Raw genomic sequence first — 25,396 nt, forward strand, 5'->3', positions numbered from 1 at the left:
TTGTTAGTTTTTGTTGTTGCTCATTTTACTGTTTCTATAACATCACCATGGGGCCTCCTGTTTATTTTCAGTCTTTCCCCTTTGATAAAGAAGTCATTTAAAGGTATAACCATTCTGTTTTATTCTGAGAACAGCTTTTTCTGTGTCCCCCAGGTTTTGGCATGAAGTGGTCTCACGTAATACTTGCTAGGCAGTCTTAAAACTCACTTTGATTTTCTCTTTGAAAAACTGGTTCAAGGAGTGTATCTTTTAACATTTATGTATTAAAAACATCTTGGTCACCCTTTATTTGTAATTTTACTGGAGTATGGTAAAAGAAGTTTGGCTTATAAAATGTCTCTACATTTTTCTATGGTAAACAACAGTTTGATTTTTGTGAATTTTACTCAAAAAATGTTTATGCAAAGTATACACACACAAATACACACACACACACACATAATGTCATAGGTCATTAAAATCTAGTTACTAATTTACCTTAAACTTTAGGCTCTGAAGTTTAATTATAAATTTTTGGCACGTTGATGCTTAATACTTCTTTTTATTTTTGGTTGACCATTTTTTAATTATAATACTTTTCCTGCAAAGGGAACTTATTGAGCAAATGACAAATTACTCTATCATTTTCCCTTAATTATTAAAACTATTTTGCTTCAAAACACTTGGCAACTAAATCATCATCCAGGAACTGATACAAAGTTGTTCCTCAGTATACTCTGGGAATTGATTCCAGGATCTCCTGAATATACCCAATTCCATGCATACTTAGGGCCCACAGTCAGTCCTATGGAACCAGATATACAAAAAGTGTTTTTTATACTTGAGTTTTGCATCGCTATACTCGGGTTTTACATCTTGAAATTACTGTATTTTTGATCTGCATTTGGTTGGGAAAAAATCATGATTAAGTGGACCACCACAGTTCAAATCCACATTGTTCCAGGGGCAACTCTACTCATGACTTAGTACACACAGATGACTCACATATTCAACCCATCCAGAAGTACCTGTATGCACATGCACGTGCACACATACATGCACACAAAATGATCCACATTCACACAGACACCTCAAAATAATTTCACAGTCAAGGAAATATTTTCAACATTTACTGAAGAAATTCCTTTGCAATAAATCACTTGTGAAACTTGAAATCTTCACAGCCCTAATTTTTAATCCACTTAGCTTTATGTTCATTTGTACAGTCATGGTTCCTTGCCTTCAAAGTAATGTGCTCAGTGAAAATCACAGAATTAGAATTCATGATTTAGGGGCAAAGGAAGACATGTGACCCAAATATAGAAAAGCAAAGACCAGCTACAAAGCTTGCCTCACTAAAAGCATTCTTGTAAGCTTAATTTAAGGTGATGAACACTTATCCAGGGCAGGACCCTCCCACACAGGATCCTCACATTAGGGAACATATCCCAAAGAAAAGACAATACTGCTTTAGGGGCGGGAAAAAAACAGCTTGAAAATGAAGCTCCTTTATAGTACTTTGAATATATGAAAATAAACCCGCTTGCCCTCTACTCTGTCCATACATTCTCAATCCTTCATACAGAACACTTTCTGGCCTAAATTTCTAGTTACCGATTTCCAGGAAACTATTTTATTTTTAGTGAGGAATATTCCTGGGAATCTTAAGTCCTAAAGAATGACCCGCTCATGCTAATCCAAACAGAAATGAAATTTCAGAATCCTGGGGGATCTTTGCTATCTGGTAGCTAAGTCTTTCATAAATGTTCATAGAAGATGGAAATCTTTGTATTTCTTTTTTGCTTTTGACTAATTTTTACCCATCATATCACTTATTAAAACAAAACAGCACACATTCCAAAAAGGGAGAAGGTCCAACATGAACCAAAAAATCAAATAGATACATCCAGAATCCCTTTCAATTCTAATCCATATATATTTTATCATAATTGTTCTAGCAATTAATATTATTTCTGTATTCTTATCCTGAATTGTTCACTTCATATCATAGCCAACTTCCTCAGTTTTACAACATCTTCACAGGAAGTGCTGTATGAAACTGATTACAAACTACCTGATGGGAAAACCATGTACTAAAATGATAAGTAAAATACTATTTTCCAGCCTAAGTTCTAAAAATGACAGTAATCTTTCAATTTTCTCCACAACAACCCCACTAGTGTTACTCTTCATTGGAAAAGAGGTCTACTTCAGTATCGATTACCCTTCGGCATATTTTCTCCCAGGAATGAGTGCTTTCTGCAAGAAAAGTACCCATATTTATTACTTTTATAGGAATATGTCATATGGTCAAGTTTAATTTCATAAGTTGAACTGTTAAGTTAAAATATGTAGTCCATAGAATTTCCCCTTTCTTCAGAATGAATTTCCAGATATATAATACAACACGGATAACTGGAAGTTTTCCTACATATATTGTTTTTATACTAGCTCTTCCCCACTACATGAGAAATTTATTCCCTTAAAATGAAATTTTAAAAAGAATTAAAGAAAAAGGAATAAACTCTGGCTGAAAGATTTCCAAACTAGTTACATTTCATAACGTTTCTCTTCAGTGTGAGTAGACTGATGCCTAATAAGTTTAGAGCTATTAATGAAAGCTTTCCCACACTGATTACATGTAAAAGGTTTCTCTCCTGTATGAGTTCTTTGATGTACAATAAGTCGAGCACTCAAGCTGAATGTTTTTCCACACTGATTGCATTCATAGGGTTTCTCTCCAGTATGAGTCCTCTGATGTTGAGTAAGGCATGAACTCTGCCTGAAGGATTTCCCACATTGATTGCATTCATAGGGCTTTTCTCCAGTATGCGTTCTCTGATGTACAACAAGAACATAACTCTGGCTGAAGGATTTCCCACACTGATTACATTCATAGGGTTTTTCTCCAGTATGAGTTCTCTGATGCATAACAAGGTGAGAGCTGCGGTTGAAAGATTTTCCACACTCGTTACATTCATAGGGTTTCTCTCCAGTGTGAGTTCTTTGATGTGCGACAAGCTGAGAGCTCCAGCTGAAGGATTTTCCACACTGATTACATTCAAAGGGTTTTTCTCCAGTGTGAGTTCGCTGATGAGCAACAAGTTTGTAACTCTGACTAAAGGATTTCCCACACTGATTGCATTCATACGGTTTTTCTCCAGTATGAATTCTTTGATGTGCAATGAGTTTATAGCTCTGGATAAATGATTTCCCACATTGGCTGCATTCATAGGGCTTCTCTCCAGTATGAGTTCGTTGATGTGCAATAAGTTTGTAGCTCTGCCTGAATGATTTTCCACACTGATTGCATTCATAAGGCTTCTCTCCAGTATGAGTTCTCTGATGCACAACAAGGACATAACTCTGGCTAAAGGATTTTCCACATTGATTACACCTATAAGGTTTCTCTCCAGTATGAGTCCTCTGATGGGAAACAAGGTGTGAGCTCCGGCTGAAAGATTTTCCACATTCACTACATTCATAAGGTTTCTCCCCTGTATGAGTTCTCTGATGTGCAACAAGATGTGAGCTCCAGCTGAAAGATTTTCCACATTGATTACATCCAAAAGGTTTCTCTTCTGAATGATTTCTCATGTTTTGAGCAAGAGACGAACTCTGAGGGGTTTTACTACATTTATATCGACTCTCTTTAACAGGAATTTTCTCTTGTTCACTATGAGATACACTGTGGTTCAAAACTTGCCCACATTCATTAAAATTAAAGGTTCTTCCTCTAGCATGAATTTTTTCATGTATGTTTAAGGGTGTACCATGGCTAAAAGATTGAATACTGTCACTAAATCCATAGGATTTATCTTTTGTTTGAGTTCTTGTAAACTGAATAAGGTGAATGCTCTGAGGGGGTTTTCCACATTCATTATTTTCACATAGTTTCTCACTATCATTAATCTTCTGATGGCTGTTTACAACAGAATTATGATGCAATTTTTTACCATGTGACACATGTTTATGAAAATGGTTTCTTATGGGTATCATTGGGAATGAAAGAAGACTGGAATTCAGACCACTCTTCTCCTCAAGTTCTTTGCTTTTGCAGACTCTCTCATGAATAATAGCTTTCCTTTGAGTGAATGATACTTCCTGCAAAAGTCTTTCTTGTTTTTCCTGATGCTTCTCCAATTGGTCCTTACAATCATGGATTTCTTCACATGAAGATAACCAAGGATCATCCCTTGTCAACTTTTCTATCTTCACTCCATGAGATGGTTCATCATCAAAACTGCTCTCCTTTGAAGTTGATTCTCTTCTTCTAAGTGTAGTTGCCAGGTCTGGAAGAAAGCAAAATAAGACATCCTAACCAAAAAATGTTGGAGCTGGAATAATGAAATAAAGCTAACAAAAATGTATGCAAAATATATGTGGATTTGTTTTCAACTATGGACCCATAACCTGCATCAAGAAAGTTTCAAAAGGCTGAGATTAAACATTAGTACCAGTGGGGAACTTGCGGCCTCAAGGCCACATGTGGCCCTCTGGATCCCCATGTGCAGCCCCTCAACGGAATCCTTTTATTATAAAGGGATTTGTTCTGTAAAATTTGGATTCAGTCAAAAGGCTACACTCAAGGATCTAGAAGGCCACATGTAGCCCCAAAGCCACAGGTTCCCCACTCCTTGGGCCAACAGTACAACTGGGCATTAAAACAGAACTATTTTAATCTTGGTTTTGTCTCAATATATAAGATTTTGGATGTCAAATACCTGCATATTCCAAAATAAGATCATCTATGCGGAACCTATAGAATCTCAACCCAACTTTGCAATCCTTGGCAAAGAAATAGAGAATTCTTTCCACCTTCCTTAGTACTAGACACATGTTTGCTGAAATACAGATTAGTATTTATATTTCTAGGAATTTCTAAAGACAAGAAACTTGCTAGAATAGTCTGTGTCAGCAAGACATGAGAAAATTACATTTGTGAACCTAGGAAAAGGAATGTGGCACTATTAGCCCAGTTCCCAAAATACCTTAGGGGCTAATATAGCCCCACAGATTCCTGTGATTCCAACTGAGAGAGAATGGAGGTTTACTCCTAGTAGCCTGGGTGGCTACTAGGTCAAGCAATAGAGAGTACACATGGAAAAAGCGGTCTTGTATATAGTCCACCAGAAGATGGGAGATAGAGAAAAATCTGGCATCTTCTATGGGGATTTTTTGAAACAAACCTTCTACACCAGTACTGACCCCTATGTGTCTGGTTCCCACCTGGACACACGCAATGGGAAATTCTTTTTATACTCTTTCCCTTGCTCCAACTTGGAGGTAGTGTCTGTTTGAAAAGCCGATGAGGAAAGATACAGGGCTTTGGGTGTCTGGGCTGGGGACAGAGGAAAATCACTGCTGAATTTTGTCCCAGCTTTTGGCCTTTAGGAACCATGAAGATTGAAAAAGCTCAAGCTCGAGAAATTGTATAATACCTTTTCTACCCTTTACAAATTAAAGTTAGTCTTCACTGGGAAATAAAGAGCACAAACACAATCTACATGCAGTCAAAATCATTTTGGCTGTTAAAAAGCTCTTAATCAAAGGGAATGTGAAATCATTTCAGTAGTCAAACCTTCATTAAGGTCCAAGGACTGTATTCTTACCCCAAGAGACCAAGTCCCTGTGGTTCTCCAGGATCACATCTCTGTCCAGGGTCCTCTGAGCAGGATTCCAAGAGCCCTGTTCCTCCTGAGTGAAGTCCACAGTCACAATTTTGAAGTTCACTCCCTCCTAAAACAGGACACACATTCCTGCTCAGCTGGGCATCATTTATTTCTAATGTTCATGGAGGAAGAAAAGTTTGACAGATGAAAGAAGAAAAACCTGATGACCTGGGAGTTGCCCTGAGATTGTCAGTGTCCAAAGGATTCTAGTCAAAGTGTACAGGTACCTTCCAGGTGAGCACCTTTGGGTTTTGGATGCTGGACCTGTTTTCACAACCCCCCAAAATGAATACTAGATAAGAACTGATATAAATTATTTTCCCTCTTATATGAATTATTTTCTCTTTTCCACATTGAAGAAAATGCTTCTTCTGATTTTTGTACTGGTGAATATAGAATTCCCATTTAGGGATTTCCTCCAAATTCCCAAGAAACTAACAGAACAGAGTGGTCAAGTTTTTTCTGTCAAAGGCCAGAGAGTAAATATTTTAAGCATTGCAGGACATGCAGTCTCTATCACAACTACTCAACTCTGCTGCTGTAGCAAGAAATTAGCCACAGAAAATATATATTAAGAAACAAATGGGTGTAGCTATGTTATAATAAACCTCTATTTACAAAAACAGGCAGTGGGCCAAATTTGGCCTGCAAGGCTGTACTTTGCTAATGCCTGAGATATAAAATAAAACATGGGCCTTGATGAAAAGCAGTAGGTATAGGTGAAGAGCAGTGGAAGTAGAAGAAAAAACACTTGGATTTTCTTACCTATAAAGGGCATATATCTGGATTAACAAAAGATATCTAATCTGACAATCTCTCTTTTAATGATGAGCTTATTCCATTTCAATTTATTAGGCCTAACCATACTCACCTCATTGGATTGCTGAGTGAATTAATTGTGACAATCTATGAAAAGCCATTAGCAGGGTTTACTGATCAAGTAATAAAGGCTGGCAAGTATAGGTTGAATATCCTTATGCAAAATGCTTGGGACCAGAAGTATTTCAGATTTCAGATTCATATTTGCATACACATACTGAGATATCTTGGAGATGGGACCCAAGTCTAAACACAAAATTAATTCATGTTCCATATATATATAGCCCAACGGTATAATAATTTTGGCCTTTAGGAACCATGAAGATTGAAAAAGCTCAAGCTCGAGAAGTTGTATAATACCTTTTCTACGCTTTACAAATTAAAGTTAGTCTGCGCTGGGGAATAAAGAGCACAAACACAATCTACATGCAGTCAAAATCATTCTGGCTGCTAAAGAGCTCTTAATCAAAGGGAATGTGAAATCATTTCACATTTCGTGTGTGAAAGTTTTGACTGCATTTTGACTGTGACCTGTCACATGAAGTATAGACTTTTCCACTTGTGGGTCATGTCAGCCCACCGACAGTTGCAAATTTTGGAGCATTTTGGATTTTGGGATTGGGGTGCTCAATCTGTACTATTAGGATTATTTGGTCTGAGAACCCTAAAAGATTAACTGACAGCCCAAGTGACCTTTATCCCTAACCCTTAGACTTTAGAAGACAGTTCTATTTCTGTCCCCACCCACAGCTGCATGGTAGAGCCTTTTAGAACACATTCACTGACATTATTGCCATATTAATGGGGTCTCCTGGGCTGCCTCCTCTGAGCAGGAAAGGGCGTACCCCCAAAACTTATGGACAGGAATTTTTTTTTTCTTTTGAGACAGAGTCTCGCTTTGTTGCCCAGGCTAGAGTGAGTGCCCTGGCGTCAGCCTAGCTCACAGCAACCTTCAACTCCTGGGCTCAAGCAATCCTTCTGTCTCAGCCTCCTGAGTAGTTGGGACTACAGGCCTGCGCCACCATGCCCGGCTAATTTTTTCTATATATATTAGTTGCTCAATTAATTTCTTTCTATTTATAGTAGAGACGGGGTCTCAATCTTGCTCAGGCTGGTTTCGAACTCCTGACCTCGAGCAATCTGCCCGCCTCGGCCTCCCAGAGTGCTTAGGATTACAGGCGTGAGCCACCACGCCCGGCCTGGACAGGAATTTTGATCCAAAACAGAAGTGCTAAGTGTAATCTGCCCTTACCCAGAAGCAGCAAAGGCCTGGGAAGCTGAATGGCTCTTTAAATAGACCAGGTGTTCCTAAGCTGTAGTTCATGAATAGGATACAGAGTCCCAAATCCCATGAAACCACATGTAAAATGCTGCTATATATGCCCTCTCTTAAGTTAGGACCCAAAAATTTCACCAAAAGGTTTTTTTGTTGTTGTTTTAAAGATTTTCTTTCTCTTCTTTTTTTCTTTTTTTTTTTTGAGAAAGAGTCTCACTCTGTTGCCTGGGCTAGAGAGCCATGGCATCAGCCTAGCTCACAGCAACCTCGAACTCCTGGGCTCAACGATCCTCCTGCCTCAGCCCCCCAGGTAGTGAGGACTACAGGCATGCACCACCATGCCTGGCTAATTTTCTATTTTTAGTAGAGATGGGGTCTCGCTCTTGCTCAGGCTGGTCTCGAACTCCTAAGTTCTAACGATCTACCCGCCTCGGCCTCCTATAGTGCTAGGATTACAGGTGTGAGCCACCACGCCCGGCCTCACCAAAAGGTTTTTATGATTAGCCCAAAATGGAATTCAGAAATTTAATTTGTACCTGGTCCAAGTGCAGTAGTGTTTTCAACTAATCACAACCATTTACAGATTCCTTTGTTCCTTCTCCAATCCTACTGCTTCACTTGACTAGCCTAAAAATAAGTAATTTTTTTTCAAAAGGAAATTATAATTTGCAAACAGCCACCTGTGTTGAACATTAATGTTTAAGGTACTGTTTTTTCAACTTTTAATGCTTCCTTTCATTAAATACTCCCCTTTGCTATTTAATGTAGGTCCCTTTACTATTAAGCTTGTTCAAATGCCAAATAAATAATACTAAACTACATTAGCATCTCCTACTCCACCCCCGACTATATATTCTCAATGCTCCATGGACTTCTATCATCACATTTTCTTATCATTTGCATAAAAGTCATCTGTGTCACTAAACCATGATCCATGAGGGTAGGAACAACGAATTTGTAGTTTGCAACTATAACTCCAGTGCTTAGCATAGTGTTGATGTATGGTAGATATTAAATTTATATTTGGTAAATTATTTCAGTAAATGAATCAGTAGTATCAATAGACTTTCTAATATATCAAAATATCCCTGGCCCAAATTCTGATTTAAGTCTTCTTCTTTCACCTGAATCTCACAAGGTATACTCATTTGAAAAAGTCCTTCAACATGCAGGTGCTGGCTTTTCTGGACTTCTATCCCACTTATTCTATTCTTCCTCTCACCTGTCCCAAATTCCCTACTCTTCAAAACTTCCCAAACTCTTGGAATTCATCTTCTATCATAATGAAATTCTACAGCTTCAAAAATCCTTCACCAAACATTCCCTATACATCCCTGTGTCAATGGGGACCACACTTCCCCGTGGGGACCCCCTCCTTCACACTCCTCACAGGCTAACGATGCTCATGCTCTCCCACCCCGGGAACCTCAGCAAAGGGTGAGGCTGCATCCTCCTAGCTACACTGAAACTCATGTCATTTACCTCTCTTTTTGGAACTTTGTCCTAACCAACCTCCTGAACACCACCACCCTCATCCACTAAAGACTCACACCTGGGATTTATACTCCAATACAAAAACATGTATTGTCTCATCTCCCATTGTCTATGGCATCTGCTTATAGAGTCACTCAATAACAATATAAAAATAACTGACTTTAAGGAAGGACTTAAGAACTTTCATGAAGCACCAGTGTGGCATCAGGCAGTGTGTGAACAGTCACATGGATGATCATTCGACTCCTGTGAAAAAATACTATTAGCAGCACTATTTTTCATATGAAGAACAGGAAAGTTAGAGACTAAGACAGACATTAGCCTAAGGTTGGTATTAATTAGCAGGGATGCAACCTCAAGTTTGCACATCAGAGACTGTGTTCTTAGTCATCAATTCATATGGGTAGCCCAACTCACACATCCTGGAGCTGCTCTTCAACAGCCCACTGTTAGGGTGACCCCCAGACCCTGAGATCACCATAAAGTACTCCACCTTTAGAATCATGTATATGACACTGCCCCCTCTCTGATTACAACATCAGTTTGCTCCAGTGCACTGGCTCAATTTCTCCCTTTACTCTTCTTGTTCTTCTACGGTTTGGGGCATTATGCTATTAAAATATCTACTATTACTACCTATCGATCTATATTCTTTTCCTTTCTATAATATTTAGTGGCCCCTTTATAATTTCTATCTTAATTACTCAGTTTAGATCCCATAGATCATTCATTCTAATCTTTCTATTTGACATACTTTAAAATTTTCTTTCAAATATTCCCTCAACCTACAGAGCTTCCACTCCATAGGAAAAGGACCTGGCACATTACAAAAAGTAAACGAATGCAAATGTCAATCTGCTGTCTATGGAAAGTGAGTTAAAAAATGGCACTGGGGGGAAAAACCACAGGAGCAGCTGCATAGAGCACTATACATTAATGACCACTATTTCCAAATGATCCTTTCAGGCTAACGAGCAAACCTATTACACCAACTACGGCAGCTTGTTCTCTCATGATCCAAAATTACTATTAATATTTTAAGCTGGCCGGGCGTGGTGGATCACACCTGTAATCCTAGCACTCTGGGAGGCCAAGGCGGGCGGATTGCTCGAGGTCAGGAGTTCAAAACCAGCCTGAGCAAGAGCGAGACCCCGTCTCTACTATAAATAGAAAAAGATTAATTGGCCAACTAATATATATAGAAAAAATCAGCCAGGCATGGTGGCGCATGCCTGTAGTCCCAGCTACTCGGGAGGCTGAGGCAACAGGATTGCTTGAGCCCAGGAGTTTGAGGTTGCTGTGAGCTAGGCTGATGCCATGGCACTCACTCTAGCCTGGGCAACAGAACAAGACTCTGTCTCAAAAAAAAAAAAAAAAAAAAAAAAATATATATATATATATATATATATTAAGCTTTCTCTATCCTTGTCAAACATTTCTCCCGTCTAATTCCCACCCTCACGCTCATCTGATCTTTCACAGAGAAAAATCTAAGCCTTCAGATAACTCCCTCAATCTCATTATTCCTGTGTGAAGCCTTCTCCCCATATAGAGCTAATTTATTCACAGATGTTTTGAATTAATTCCTCTGACACTAACCGAGGACTCTGCTTTTATATTTTATCTCCTATTGTCTGATTGTTAATTTCTCTTTCTCCAGTTACTCTTTCCTATAACCACTTAAACAGAGTCAAATCTTTTCAATTCTTTAAAAAAGAAGAAAAAAGCTGCTCAATCTCAAATTTCCTTGCAGTTCTCACTCTCTTCCATCTTTCATCCGATAACTAAATTTCTTGGAAAAGTTGTCCACTCTTATCTCCATTTCCTCACTTTCAAGCTCATTTCAAAATCTGGCTCCTGTCAACCAGCCATGCACATCACTCAATGTAAAAAGGAGGCCTTGCCCAACTCACCTGGGATGGGATGGCCAGTGACCCAGCATCTTCTCCCTCGACCTTGATGATAATCTCCTGAGGAAGGAGAGAGTCCTGAGAAGGCAAAATAGATGAGAAAAAGAAAAATAATCAGGGAGTTACGTTGCAGCTCCAAACTCCCACTGTAAGTAGGCTGAGATTTGACATACCACCTGTTTTAATACCTGCCACTTACCAACCGTCTACTCTCCCCTGTTGGTAAGCTCAGATGATCATGTGGGAAGAGTGAGAAGAGAGATGTGAAGAAGCACTGAGGCCCTAGACATGGGCATGCAGTCTTCGTGGACCTTCTGGGCCAGCCCAGCTGCCAGCTAAAAGCAGCTGAGTGAATGACTCCAGGCACTATGTGAAGCAAAAGAACAGCCCAGTAGGGCCCTGCCTAAATTTCTGGGTTATGAAATTGTAAGCAGATAAAATGGAACACATCACCAAAGCCAGAATCATAAAAGAAAACATCAACAAAAACTGACCTCATAAAATGTTTACCAAAAAAGTACCACTTATAAAGGCACCATCAAGAAGAATGTATACTATTAAGACTTCTTCCAAATCAGTAAAAAAAAGGTAGCCTCGACAAGAAAACTGGACAAAGGAAAATGCACATGCAACACATAAAATTATGAAGATATAAAATGGCCAGTGAATATGCAAACAGATCCTCATCTCTGTAAGTCAAATAAAATATCTATTTCTTTGTTATTTTTCCTTGAGACAGACTCTCACTCTGTCACCCTGGCTAGAGTGCAGTGGCATCCACTGGCTCGGGCAATCCTCCTGCCTCAGCCTCCCAAGTAGCTGGGACTACAGTCAAATATCTATTTGTATAACTATCCATATGTATTATACAACATAAACTTACACTGATATCTCCAATTTACAATTTAATAGCAGATTTTATTTTAGCCCTCCTGTTTTCTATATTTATACTCTCTTTCTCTGGCTCCTATTATCCTCTTTATATTTACTTATTTGCTCAAACTCCTGTATGTAGCCAACATCCTGACCACATGGAGTATTTTTTCGACAGTCATTGGTCCGTGGCTAATAATTTCAGCTCTGGCAGCCCACTTGACAAGAGCTTCATACATTCTTAGTAGAAATGTTAAGTTGGGGGCCGGGCGCGGTGGCTCACGCCTGTAATCCTAGCTCTCTGGGAGGCCGAGGCGGGCGGATTGCTCAAGGTCAGGAGTTCAAAACCAGCCTGAGCAAGAGCGAGACCCCGTCTCTACTATAAATAGAAAGAAATTAATTGGCCAACTGATATGTATATAAAAAATTAGCCGGGCATGGTGGCGCATGCCTGTAGTCCCAGCTACTCGGGAGGCTGAGGCAGGAGGATCGCTTGAGCCCAGGAGTTTGAGGTTGCTGTGAGCTAGGCTGACGCCACGGCACTCACTCTAGCCTGGACAACAAAGTGAGACTCTGTCTCAAAAAAAAAAAAAAGAAAAGAAATGTTAAGTTGATTCAACCTTCCTGGATTAGCTATATATTAATATTTATATTTATACTGTTTTATTTTGAAATATTAATAATTGAAGATTCACAAAAAGTTGCAAAAATAGATCCTCACTCAGCTTCCCCCAGTGGTACTATCATACACAGCTACAGTACATTGCCAAAACCAGGAAATTGACATTGGTACACTACTAACTCAGGAACAGCCTTTATTCAGATTTCATGAGCTTTTATGTATATTCTTTGTGTCTACTTCTGTTTTTTTAACAGCTATATTTTTAATAATGTAATGCAATATCCATTGTCTACTTGCAAGTATTTATTTTTAGGAAATAATAGAAAGTACATTGAGATGCATAAGAAATCTCATTGGCCAGGCGCAGTGGCTCACACCTATAATCCTAGCACTCTGGGAGGCTGAGGAAGGAGGATCGTTTGAGCTCAGGAGTTTGAGACCAGCCTGAGCAAGAGTGAGACCCTGTCTCTACTAAAAAAAGTAGAAAGAAATTAGCTGGACAACTGAAAAATATATAGAAAATATTAGTAGGATATGGTGGCACATGCCTGTAGTCCCAGCTACTCAGGTAGTTGAGGAAGGAGAATCACTTGAGCTCAGGAGTTTGAGGTTGCTGTGAGCTAGGCTGACGCCACAGCACTCTAGCCCGGGCAACAGAGTGAGACTCTGTCTCAAAAAGAAAGAAAAATCTCATTAACAAGTTACATTACAGTAGAAAACTGGGGTCAAGATATTAAATTGATATCCATTAGGAAGTGTCTGATTAAATAAGTTATGCTTTACCTAGACAACTGAGCACTATTGAACAGCCAAGAGAAGAAGAGACAGAGTTGCATGATACAAATTAATGACAGTAAGATGTTTATAATATATTGTTCAGTGAAAAAACTAAAAATAGTATAAAGAACAGATTTTTATAAAATATAAATATGCACAGAAAAATCTGGAAGAACATTCTCAAAAGCATTGAAAGGAGTTATTCTTTGAAGGAGTAAAATTGAGGAGCAGGTTCACTGCTTGCTTTAATACTGTATCTGTGTTTAGTCAATAGCACTTTCTTTAATTAAATATTCAGAAACAAGCAAAAAAGCATTTCCCTCTTGGTAATTTACCTTGAAACAAGAAAATTCCTTCATAGTGTCCTGAGGTTTTTTTCCTACAGAGTACAACAGTTCAACCTGTCAAATGAAAGTCCATTCAAGTATACTTTGCTTCTTCTCAAATCTTCAAACACTGAAAAGTATGGCTGATTCTTGATTATCACTCCTTTATTTAGAAGCCTCTCAATCAGAAACTAAAAGAAAACTATTGTACTTTCTCATAGGCATAGGTGTGTCAATTTCCCCCCTTACCAACATAGAGGAAATTTCACTACTGCAGTGGGAAGGGTTATTTGAAATGGTTAGCATTAATGTCTTTAAAGGCAGGAAGGGACTCTTCAAACCTAAAAACACCTCTGTATACTGCCTGGGCAGATAGTGACTTTAAAAATGACTACTGAAACACCAAGAGCTCCTGCAATGCAAAGAAGGTCCACTCTGAAAGTCAAGACGCTATGTTGCTTGCAATACTGCCAAGCACAAATATCAGGACCGTTAAACTGCCTTAAAATTGCTGCGTGAGCATTACAAAATATTAATAGCCCAAAACATGGAAGGACAAAAACAAACAAACAAAACTTGTAATGCCAAAATAATCACAACAAAACTACAGATGATCCAATGGAGCCACGTATTTTGACCCCAACTGCCAATGGACTCAACCACATCGTGAGAACTTGGCTTCAGAGAAAAATCATATTGCTAATGCACAATAATGCCAACGTGTCTTTTCTGAAAAAAAAAAAAAAATCCTGGGAAATGAGAAAAGTTACTCAAGAAAGGAAAACTTACAAGCACTAGCCTGTATTTTAAGTTATTATATACTCTTAGTGGTTTTTTTTTTTTTTTTTTAGGACAGAGTCTCATTTTGTTGCCCTGGCTAGAGTGCCATGGCGTCAGCCTAGCTCACAGCAACCTCAAACTCCTGGGCTCAAGCAATCCTCCTGCCTCAGCCTCCCATCTTAGTGGTTTTTTGTGTGTGGGTTTTAACAGACAGCAAAGATCAGTTTAGAAACAATACCAAGAATTGAAAATTTTAATGTTTCTAACTCAGCAGGTACTTGGAAGGAGTACAATATTCCAAAATATTCCTTATCTGCCACAACTGCTAAAACAATTTTACTTGGAGAATATGGTTGCACCCACTCTTGAATGAAAATCATTTTCAATACCTTTTTCTTTAAAAGTTTTCACAACAAAACAAAAGGGAACTCAGCTCTCCCTGCAGTTGACTCTGGATGACATATCCTTCCTTGCCTCACCCAGCAGTCAACTCGATTACTGTACTCTGCGTTCATTTCTTCACATCCCATACCTAATAGTCTTACCTCTGGTTTTTTACCCAACTCTTCCACTAGAGGGGGCTTCGTAAGAGCTCAGATCTTGTCTGTCCTGGTTTCACTGTGCTTAGATCACTATTGACACACAGTCAGCACTTTGTATGTGTGTGTTGACTATAAACAACCAATATGAGAAGGGAAATGGGATGTGCTAGCTGCGCCTTCACATTTACCCGTGAGGTCCTTAAAGGCATCAAATCACTGCTGAGCTCAAGTTCCTCCTCTGGGTAGAGGAAACCTCTGTTGGGTGTCCTTTCTTCTCAGAAAATTCAGAGCATCAGCCTTTAGAACCTACTTCCAACTTACTCTCTTAGACTAGCTCACAAAATCATCTGAGGTTTTTAGAAGGAAAGAGTGATATGTCTATTTCACCAATGCAGAAATGAATGGTAATGAAGTTTAGTGAACTCATCTAAGTCCACTGATCACCTCATACAAACTCCTCCCTTTTCCATTATATTACCAAGTCTGTCTGATCATTCAAGGCCCAGACTGAATAATTCCTCCTCCGTGAAATGTATTCCCAGATAGCACAAAGCCTCATCTCTTCTTCCCTTAGGATTTCTTTTTTTCTTTTTTGAGACAGGGTCTCACTCTGTCACCCAGGGAAGAGTGCCGTGGCATCAGCCTAGCTCACAGCAACCTCAAACTCCTGGGCTGGAGCAATCCTCCTGCTTCAGCTTCACAAGTAGCTGGGACTACAGCCACATGCCACCATGCCCGGCTAATTTTTTCTCTTTTTAGTTGTCTGGCTAATTTCTATTTTTAGTAGAGATGGGGTCTCGCTCTTGCTCAGGCTGGTCTCGAACTCCTGAGCTCAAGCGATTCTCCTGCCTCAGCCTCCTAGAGTGCTAGGATTACAGGTGTGAGCCACCGCGCTCGGCCCCTTAGGATTTCTTAGCTATTTTGCTGGATCTTTACTGTATCAGTAAAATCATTCTCCTCACATTACTTCTGTTTCTATATAACTCTCCCGTTGGTCATAAATCCTCTACTATGAAGAACCGTGTATTTTTCATCTTTGTGTTCTCTGTAGTGTTGAGTAGGAGTGCAATAAAAGTTCTCTGATTTTAACAGGACTAGACACATGCCGAGTTTGGGACAAATGAAACTAGAGGGCTTTACCCTACTTTCTCTGTACCCTGGAGCGCCATGTCTGTGTGTCGCAAAGGAGCATTTATTTTCCTTTTCCTTTGCACACTTTACAGAATGGGAACAGGAATTAGACTGTTTACTTCCACGGAAGAGTCCTGGGCAAAAGATAAGAGCTGTTCCCTCTGTGACACAGGTGGGACCACATGTGACCCAAAGCAGAGGAACAAAAACAAGCATCATGGAGTGACCTGTCCACTTCACAGTAAGACAGTGGTCAAATCAGACCTAGGACTATTGGCTATTTGCTTCCCCATAAATAGAGATGACCAAATACATCTTTCCCAATTTCAGGCATTCTTGGGGCAATAAAAGAAAGTTGCTAATCAAATCACAGAGTTAGTACTGAATTCAATTCTCAGAGCTTTGCATTTGGGGTGTGCCAGCGGGAAACCCTCTATATCTGGGAGGAGGTTTCGAAAACACAGGCGTCACACAGGGAAACATGTCCTTGGTGTGTTTTCAGCTCTCCTTGCCCTGGGAGAAGTCAGGTAGAGCTCAAATTTCAGCTCAAGGGATGTGATGATGGCCACAGGGCCCATGCGAAGGCCCTGAAATTCCTCAATCGCTGATGCTAGAGACATAAAACCAATTCCCCACCAACTACAAAGCTGGAAGGAATGTTCCCCTGGCCTGATTTTCTCAGAAATCCTCCTGAGGGTCCCTCTAGTTCTCACACACGAGAAAATTCTCTCTCCCACCCCACACTGTCATCTATGAATAATTCTTTCCCCAAATATACAAAATAGACCCCACCACTGCCACCACGGGCCATCAACAACCTGCATGGCTCTGAAGGTTGACACTGACAGTGGAGGGCTGAGGTTCCACAACTTCCTTGGCAGGATTTTTGGTCTCAGTCCCTGAAGGCAGGTGGAGCTCAGAGTTGGCTCAAGGCCTTGCCTGGCCCAGCTACTTCAAGGTCTACGAGCCACTGAACTGTCTCTGGCAACATCCCAATACCAGATAGTTTCTTCCTAGATCAGCTCACTGGGCTCGTGGCCTTCATTCAAAGCCAAGATGTGGGCTTCCTTGATTTCTCTCTCCCTGCCAGGGCTCTGAGATCCTTCAGGTCCAAGTCAAGGACTGTGCATCTTCGAATAATAATTAACTGGAGGACATTCAGAGTTGAAAAATGTGGTAGCCAGACTCCAAGATGGTCCCCAAAGTCCCCTGCCTGCTAATATTCACACCCTTATGTAGTCCTTGCCTGCCCACGTGGTACCAGGGTGGGTCTGTGTCACTCCTGAGATCGTATGATAAAAGACACTACGGTTTCCATCTTGCTTGTGTGCAACTAAGCACATTTGACCTCTCCTTCTCACTTTCCTCCCTCTTCCCTCTTCCCTCTCCCTCCATGTCCTTCTCCCTCTTGGATCGTTTGCTCCGGGAGAAATCAGCTGCTGTGCTGTGAGCCACTGTGGACAGAGGCCTAGGTGGTGTGGATCACCTCTTGCCAACACGAGCTGCCACATAAATGAGTCTCCAAGAGGATCCTCCCACCTAGTCAAGAAGGTGGCGGTCCCAACCAACAACCTGACTGCAACCTCATGGGGGACCCAAGTGCCAGAAACACCCAGATAAGCTGCTCCTGGATTCCCGACCCTCAGAAACTGGGTGACAACAGAAATGTTGGCTGTTTCAACCTGCTAAGTTTTGGGGTAAGAATAGACAACTAATACTAGAAGGAGGGTGTTTTGCTTTTCCTGGAAAATACCAGAAGCACATTCCTGGCTGTGAGAACTAAGTCGAGTAGGGAGGGCTGTCTGCCTCATCTTCCTCCCCAGCGCCTCACACAAGGCCTTACACTGGTTATGCAATCGATAACGATATGATGAAAGTCATATTATCAATATAATGAACAGACCATTAACCCCAGTTTGCTCACATAAGAGAAAATGGCAAAAGGAGCATTAAGATTTTCAGAAAACACCCAAAGTCACCAGCTTCAAGTAGAACACCAATGGGCACATCAAAACATGTTTTACTTTTAGCTTTGATAAACATATTATGTAAATAGGAACTTATATTTAACTCCCTCTAAAATTCTTCCACATATGTACAAGGAATCATACACAAAACAAAATTTACAAAAATGCTATCTGTAAGGCCAGGCACGGTGGCTCATGGCTGTAATCCCAGCACTCTGGGAGGCCGAGGCAGGAGGATCACTCAAGGTCAGGACTTCACAACTAGCCTGAGCAAGAGTGAGACCCTGTCTCTACTAAAAATAAAAAGAAATTAATTGGCCAACTAAAAATATATAGAAACAATTAGCTGGGCATGGTTGCACGTGCCTGTAGTCCCAGCTACTCTGGAGGCTGAGGCAGAAGGATTGCTCGAGCCCAGGAGTTTGAGGTTGCTGTGAGCTAGGCTGATGCCACCACACTCTAACTCAGGCAACAGAGTGAGACTCTGTCTCAAAAAAAAAAAAAATGCTATTTGTAATAGCAAAATAAAGGATAATTAACATGAAAGAGCCATTAACAGTAAACCCATAAAACCAGTGGCACACTTAGGAGTTAAAATCTGGGCACTAGGCATGCGCAGTGATAGTGGGATATCAATGATATCCCAATGCGCAGTGATATTACATGCCCAGGCCCTCGACAGGGAACATATGTGTGTACAACATGCACACACGTGCACACACCTCTACATATTCCTGTATCTATGTATAGTGAAAACCACAAGCCCACATCAAAACCTCCGATTCCAACTGCATACCAGAGTCCATTCTAGTGCTTTCTCTTGCCTGACCGGGACTTCTCTGCTTTGATGGTGGGATCCCTGGCTCCTGGTCCCTTCTTATACTTGCTTATCTGATCCAGCCCCCCATAGGTAGCTCACGTCCCATTTCCACAGCCACGCTATGCCACCCCACACGAGGCTGCCCTATGTCAAGGGCTTCTCTTCACCCTCCTTGGACTTTGACTCCCCCAGGCCACCCCAGCGCATAGACTCACATCTCGTGCTACTTGGACTTGAACAGCCCACGTCAGGCCACCCCGCTGCGTGGGTGCCCTCTGCACTCTGCTGGGCTCTGAGACCCCTGCAAGCTACTGTCACATGGGAATGCCCTCATACTGCTCGAGTTCCAACACATCATACCAGGCAGTGTCCTACCCCAACATGGATGTACTTCTCACCCTATTCTGACTCTGACACCCCATGTGGACCACCCTGGCATGGGACACCTGCTCACTGCACTTGGGCTCCCACTGCCCACACCAGGGCGTCCCCTCTGTGGATGTCCTGCTCATCTGCTCTACCCTGTCACCCCATGTCAGATCCCCTGCCCCTGTGATGCCCCCTGCCACCCACTTGGGCTGTGACTCCCCATCTCGGGCACCAACATCCAGGCTGGGCTGCCCCCTGCACAGACTTCTCCACTCCACTCGGGCTCTGACGCTGTGCCGGGCTGCTAGCCTATGGGGACACTCCTGACCCTACTTGGTCATGATGCCCACCCATGGCCATCGTCCTCACACCCATCAGGCTGTGACACAATCCCACAGCAGCAGCTGCCTACCTAGCTCTGCCCCTCCTCGTGGCTTCAGGGCTGACTTGTTCAGGAAGAGGAAGGAAAAAGTCTAATTTAACATTTTTAATAGATTAAATGTTTTCAAAGAATATTTGCTGTAGGAAAATGCTCTAAATTGTTCATTTTTTAACCTTCAAATGCACTGTATCAAAAAATGAAAATGGCTACAAGTAAACAAAAAAATAAAGTTACTTTTAAAGAAACTTGTAGATAATCTTTGTTAACTGGTATATTTATAGTCACCTAACATATTTTCTATGTACACACAGACTATATCCCTTTTTAAAAAGATGATGATGGCCAGGCGTGTTGGCTCAATGCCTATAATCCTAGCACTCTGTGAGGCCGAGGCCGGAGGTTCGCTCAAGGTCAAGAGTTCAAAACCAGCCCGAGCAAGAGCGAGACCCCATCTCTACTAAAAAAATTAAAAGAAATTAATTGGCCAACTAAAAATATATAGAAACAATTAGCTGGGCATGGTGGCACATGCCTGTAGTCCCAGCTACTTGGGAGGCTGAAGCAGGAGGATCGCTTGAGCCTAGGAGTTTGAGGTTGCTGTAAGCTACGCTAACGCCACGGCACTCTAGCCTGGGCAACAGAGACTCTGTCTCAAAAAAAAAAAAAAGATGATGATTTTTAAATGCTATTTACTTAGCCTAAGTCACAAATATCTTTTTCTGTCAGTTAGTACACATTCTCAATTCAGTTGCAATGACTACAGTGTATTCCATTTCATGATCTTATCATAATTCATTTAACTATACTCTTAACATTTAACTCTCATCATTTCTTGCACATTTAGGCTATTTCCAATTGTTCAATCTCAAACAAAGCTGTGAATTGCTGGCTAAAGGGGAATGAGAATTCGAAGGGCTTTGGATGCAGAGTGCCAAATTCCTCCCAGAAAGAGTTACCTGGGCTAAAAAGGTGAGGCAACATAGCAGGGAGATTCATAAAATGTATACTGTTGAAGTGTTAGAAAAAGCCTGCTGGCAGTGAGGGACCCAAAGCACCTAAAAGGCTGTAAAGAGAGCCAGGAGAGCGACAAGCTCCCAAGCCCAGAGGGTCAGGCTGTGGGGCGTGGCTGACAGCAAGCTCTGCATCTCTCTGGGAAGGGTGGCTCCACTCACCTGCACGCAGGCCTTCGGGGGTCCTGGGGGCTTCTCATCCTGCTCTTCCATGCTCTCCTCCGGGCACAGCGGTGTGCTGAGGTCTGGAGCTGCATCAAGAGGAGAAGCCCTGAGTACAGCATCCTCATGCAGGTCACCGGCACTGCTGTGCCCCCTTCTCCCCATTAGTCCCTGCTCCCAGGACGCATTCCCCGTGGCAAATGCACCCAGATTCCTGCCCGAGTTACCTGTACCTGCACGGAGAGTCCGTCAGTCCCTCTTCTAGGCCGAGCCTCTGTAGCTCCAGCCGGGTTCCTTCACTATCTTGGGCTTCTGGGACATCTACCTATAAGCCAACCTCATGCTCAAACAAAGGTGGTGCTTTCTGCCCACCACCCGCATCCGCAGCACCAATCCATCCCTCCCCTACCCAATGAGTCCAGGGATCCCCACAAACACCCAGCACATCGAGGACCCCTAGTGTGCACTGCTCCCCATCCCCCCAACTTGAATCTGCAGCCCCAAACCAGCCCTTCTTCCTAGAGCCAGCAGCAGGGCTCTGGGATTGGTGGTCCAGAATCACACTCATTGCCAAAATGTGTGAAGTTTGTAACACGACCCCCACCCTTCCCAGGAACTAACTCAGCAATTAAGACTGATCCTACTCCGCCATCAGCCAGGCCTGTGGCCCTGGCAACCCATGGCAGAGCGCCTCCCACTTGCTACTCAAATAGCCAAGCCTGTGTCCAGAGCTCAGCTGCGCCCAGGCCCTGGTCCCGCCATTCTGGAGTCCGCTGGCCCCTACCAGAACAGCACCAGCCCCGATTCCCACCCCAACACCCTCCTGGGCCCTGGGCTCTAACCTTGTCACTCCACCAACTTGTGTGTCCTTAGGCCTGAAATTGCAACAGAGCCTGCGTAGGACCAGGGTCCTCCAACAGACAGCAGGACAAGCCAGACAAAGGCAGGCCCCTCCCAGCCCCAGAACATGTACTTCAGTAGTTCAGCCATCTTTCTAACATCTAGATATGTTTTGGAATCTGAGACTAGAGCAGTGCCTGGAAAATCCCACCCTGTGAACCCCATCCCCTGTCTCCCATTTCTCCCTCTTACCCATCGCCCTGCCCGCACGAGATTCTCACTCGAATGGTATAATGCAGTTCACAATGGAGATGGACCTTAAACCTGCACCAAAACTCAGTTTCCTCCACCGACCTCAGCAAGCCCCTGCTTAAGTCACACCTGCCCAGATTCCTGCCCAGGCACCTATAGTTCAAGGAGATCTTCCCTTTCCATCAACCTGGGATCAGCAGGCTATCAGGGCACCCTCTGTCTAAAACTCATCCCCCAGCTTCCCTGTTTCCCCATCAAACACCTGTGTGTGTGTGCCCCTCTGCGGCAGTTCCCTTCACATACCTAGGCATCCCCAGGCAGTAAGTACCAGGGTTCTAGAACCACCCATGCATACCCATTCTGCTCAAATGCCAGCATATGTGCAGAGTGCAGCCCTTTGCCTCCTAAGACCAGAGCCTGCAGACCCAAACTGAGGCCCCTAGGCCTCTACCCAGCTAGGCTCCCTCCTCCTACTGGCACAAGCCGCAGAGCAGGTTCACAATGAAAATCTGCATCCAAGACCTGGGCCCTCCACCAGTCTGGGGGTCGTATGCAGTCCTTGCTCCTGAGACAAGAATATATCAAATATCCCTCACTCTACACTTCAACCCACCTGGGACAGCTCCAGCACCCAAAACCTCCACGTGGGTTCTGGGGTCACCCACTCCACTACTTGCCTGCAGGCAGAATACCATACTATCTGAGCAGTAGCCTGGGCACTGAGCTCCAGAATCAGCCCCAGGACCTGGGCACTTGCCAGCCTGGGGGTGCTCAAGCCATGATAGAACAGCTCCCAGAGGAACTAGGCCCTTTGGCCTCCTCCAACCCAAATAGGAAGGTCTGAGTGTTGTGCAGAGCGACACTAGACCTTCCAAGCCCAAATGCAGCCCAGACTCTGCCCCCCCCAACAACAACAACCTGGGCATTCTTGTGCCAGCACCCAGAGTAGCTCAAGCAGAGGTCCCAGGCCACCTGCTTCATAAGGTGCTGGTAGCATCCTGCTTCCTCCCCAAGCAGCTGTCCATCTGATGGCAGCTCTTGTAGCTCTCTCCTTCCTGGGCTCAGAGTCTATACTTTCAACCCAGTGTCTCCACCAAACATGAATGCTCTAGAGCTCTGCACGAGCCTCCACGGGTCTAAGGATTCTCAGTCCAATATCCTGCTTCCATTCAGACATCCTCAGCGCGTGCAGGGCGCACTGTGCCTAGAACCTGCCTCTCTTCAACCTGAGAGTTGGCTATCAGTGATTCCCACCAAGGGCTCGCTGAAGCAACACTACAACTCCTGGAGCAGGAATCTGCAACTCCCACCTGGTCTCTCCACCAACCAGAGCGTCTCCAGGCCTTCAAGAAGAGCAATGTCTGCTCCAGGGTCCCAGAGCCACCTGCCCAGAATCTTCCCTACCACCTGTACTTCCTACCCAAAAGCCTGCTCAAGAGTACAGGGACAGCGGCACAGCCCCTCTCCTCCAGGAACCACAATCTCAAATTCTCCATCGACCGGAACGTCCTCAGGCCCTCCACTAAACAGTCCTGGCATTGGAGGAGGGGGGTTCCCAGGATCCCCACCCCATCAGTGCATGTGTCCCGTCTTCCACCAACCTGAGCATCCTCAGGCCCCAGACTGGAGCACCTGACCAAGCACCCGCGCGTGCGCAGAGAGCGTAGTTGTGGAATCCGCAACCACTTCAGGATTTCCACCAACCTGGGTGATGGGACGCTAAGGCGCCGCCCGCTGAGATGCCAGGTCGCCCACCCACACTCACCACCGCTTCCAGCGAGACCCTGCGCTCGCGCGCACCGAACACTCAGCGCTGTCCCGCCCTGTCCCCACCAACCTGAGCGTCCACGGACCGCAGCCCAGGTCGGGCCTGTCAACGCTCTTCGGAGCCCGGCCCGGCTCTGCGGCAGGCCGAACTCGGGTTAAGTAACCCCTGCGCCGATGCTGACGCACGACCGACTCGGGTTAAGCTAGTTCGCTCCCGTCGCCTCGTCAACATCCGCAAGGCCGCCCGGGGTTAACTCCGAAGGACTGAGTTGCGGGGCGACAGCAAGCGTCCGCGCGCGGGACAATGGCTGCGCTTCGGGCCGAACCCGGAAGTGCGTTTGGGCTCGGTGAACCAGAACTACAAATCCCAGAAGCCTCAGCGCCGAGGGGGTTGTGAGTGGGCGGGGTTCCAGCTCCTCCGGGAGGCGGGGCCTGGACCGGGCCGGACGCGAAGGGGGCGTCGGCGTCTGGGTCCCTAGGGTGGGGGCTGGGACAGGCAGCGGGACTCAGAGGCCGAGGCCAGGGCAGGGCAGCAGCGCGTGGAGAGTGGCCAACTTGGGAGAGGCTGGCCCGAGCCCGGCTTGACGCCCGGGAGTCTCCCTGACAACGGAATCCAATGGAAACGGCGGGGACTCCGGGGGGCGCCTACTGCCTGTCACATGCCCTGCAGGACTGAAGCAGTGGCGACATCCCCATTTGACAGTCAAGGGGGCTCCTACCGAACCCTTCAAGAATCTGATATGTTTTTGCAGTACCTGGCATATAATAGTTGCTCAATAAATATTTGTTGACAAAATAAAGGTTCCTGGCTGCTTGTTAAATATTTCAACATCTCATTAACCAGCCCAGTCACCCTGTGAGGTAGCTGTAATATTAATTTTCACCCCGCCTGGGAGGAAGCTGAAAATTGGAGCCCTGTTGTATGAAAATATGGTATTTTTTAGCTTTTTAAAAATGCTGTCAAAGCACTCTTGTAGTTTTCCTCACTTAAAATTCTGACCTTTTAACAATAACAAAGTATTGCTATTTAAAATGTACTTTTCAATCTTTGTGAGATTTTGGGGGAAAAAATGTACTCTCTACCCCCAAAGTTTCTAATCAGTGGTTGATTTTTTTAAAATTATTTGTTTTGTGTCTGGTTAACCTACTGAAATGTTGTTAATTCTTGTAATAGTCCAGTTGGTTCTCTTGGCTTTTCCAGTGAGACAATCATCTACAGATAATAATTTAATCTTTTCCTTACCAGTATTTAAACAAGATATCCCCTGTCATGTTGGGTTGTGTTTGCTACCATTTTCAAAACAGTAACAGTAAAAGAAGCATTCTTGTTTGTATTTGCCTTTTAACGGGCGTATCTCTAATGTTTGTGGGTTAAATGTGTTGTTGGTTCTCAAATGGAAGTAGGTAGCTAATTTTTTTCAACTTTTTATTTTGTACATTTCAAAACAAAAGTAGGGACTTGTTTAATGAACCCCTCTCCTAGGCTATCATCCAATTTAAATAATTTTCAACTCAATCTTGTTTCCTCTGTACTCCCACCTGTGTTTGTGCTTTCCACTCTCCATATCTCCTAATGATTTTGAAACAAATTGTAGATATTATTTCATTTTTTCTGTGGCTATTTCG

At 43.3% G+C, this 25,396-nt stretch overlaps 2 protein-coding genes across 5 annotated transcripts in view; one reads left to right on the forward strand and one right to left on the reverse strand.

Annotated features, from left to right (window-relative positions):
• BCAM (basal cell adhesion molecule (Lutheran blood group)) overlaps positions 1-25,396 on the forward strand; it is a 366,430-nt gene that overhangs the window by 148,495 nt on the left and 192,539 nt on the right. The window lies entirely within an intron of this gene.
• Positions 433-24,123, reverse strand: ZNF180 (zinc finger protein 180). Of its 3 annotated transcripts, XM_075993162.1 has the most exons (5): positions 23,841-24,123; positions 20,912-21,000; positions 11,154-11,228; positions 5,592-5,718; positions 433-4,271 (listed from the first exon to the last, which is right to left on the reverse strand). In XM_075993162.1, exons 2-5 carry the CDS (start codon positions 20,960-20,962, stop codon positions 2,530-2,532), a joined length of 1,995 nt encoding a protein of 664 aa, XP_075849277.1. In that variant the 5' UTR covers positions 20,963-21,000; positions 23,841-24,123; the 3' UTR covers positions 433-2,529. The 3 variants fall into 3 exon arrangements, with proteins under 3 accessions (XP_075849277.1, XP_075849278.1, XP_075849279.1); XM_075993163.1 differs by lacking the exon at positions 11,154-11,228; XM_075993164.1 differs by lacking the exons at positions 20,912-21,000; positions 23,841-24,123 and adding an exon at positions 9,401-9,486 and having other exon boundaries at positions 11,154-11,231.

The sequence above is a fragment of the Microcebus murinus genome, chromosome 16 (genome assembly GCF_040939455.1).
Source record: "Microcebus murinus isolate Inina chromosome 16, M.murinus_Inina_mat1.0, whole genome shotgun sequence".
NCBI lineage: Eukaryota > Metazoa > Chordata > Mammalia > Primates > Cheirogaleidae > Microcebus > Microcebus murinus.

Bases quoted from the DNA above. Each gene is read 5' to 3' on its own strand.
- ZNF180 (XM_075993162.1), bottom strand. From the start codon at position 20,962: ATGGAAGAGCAGGATGAGAAGCCCCCAGGACCCCCGAAGGCCTGCGTG. The intron at 11,229-20,911 runs GTGAGTGGAGCC...TTGCCTTCTCAG, and splicing joins CCCCGAAGGCCTGCGTGCAG to GACTCTCTCCTTCCTCAGGA. The intron at 4,272-5,591 runs GTAAGAATACAG...GCTTTCTTCCAG, and splicing joins CAGGGACTTGGTCTCTTGGG to ACCTGGCAACTACACTTAGA.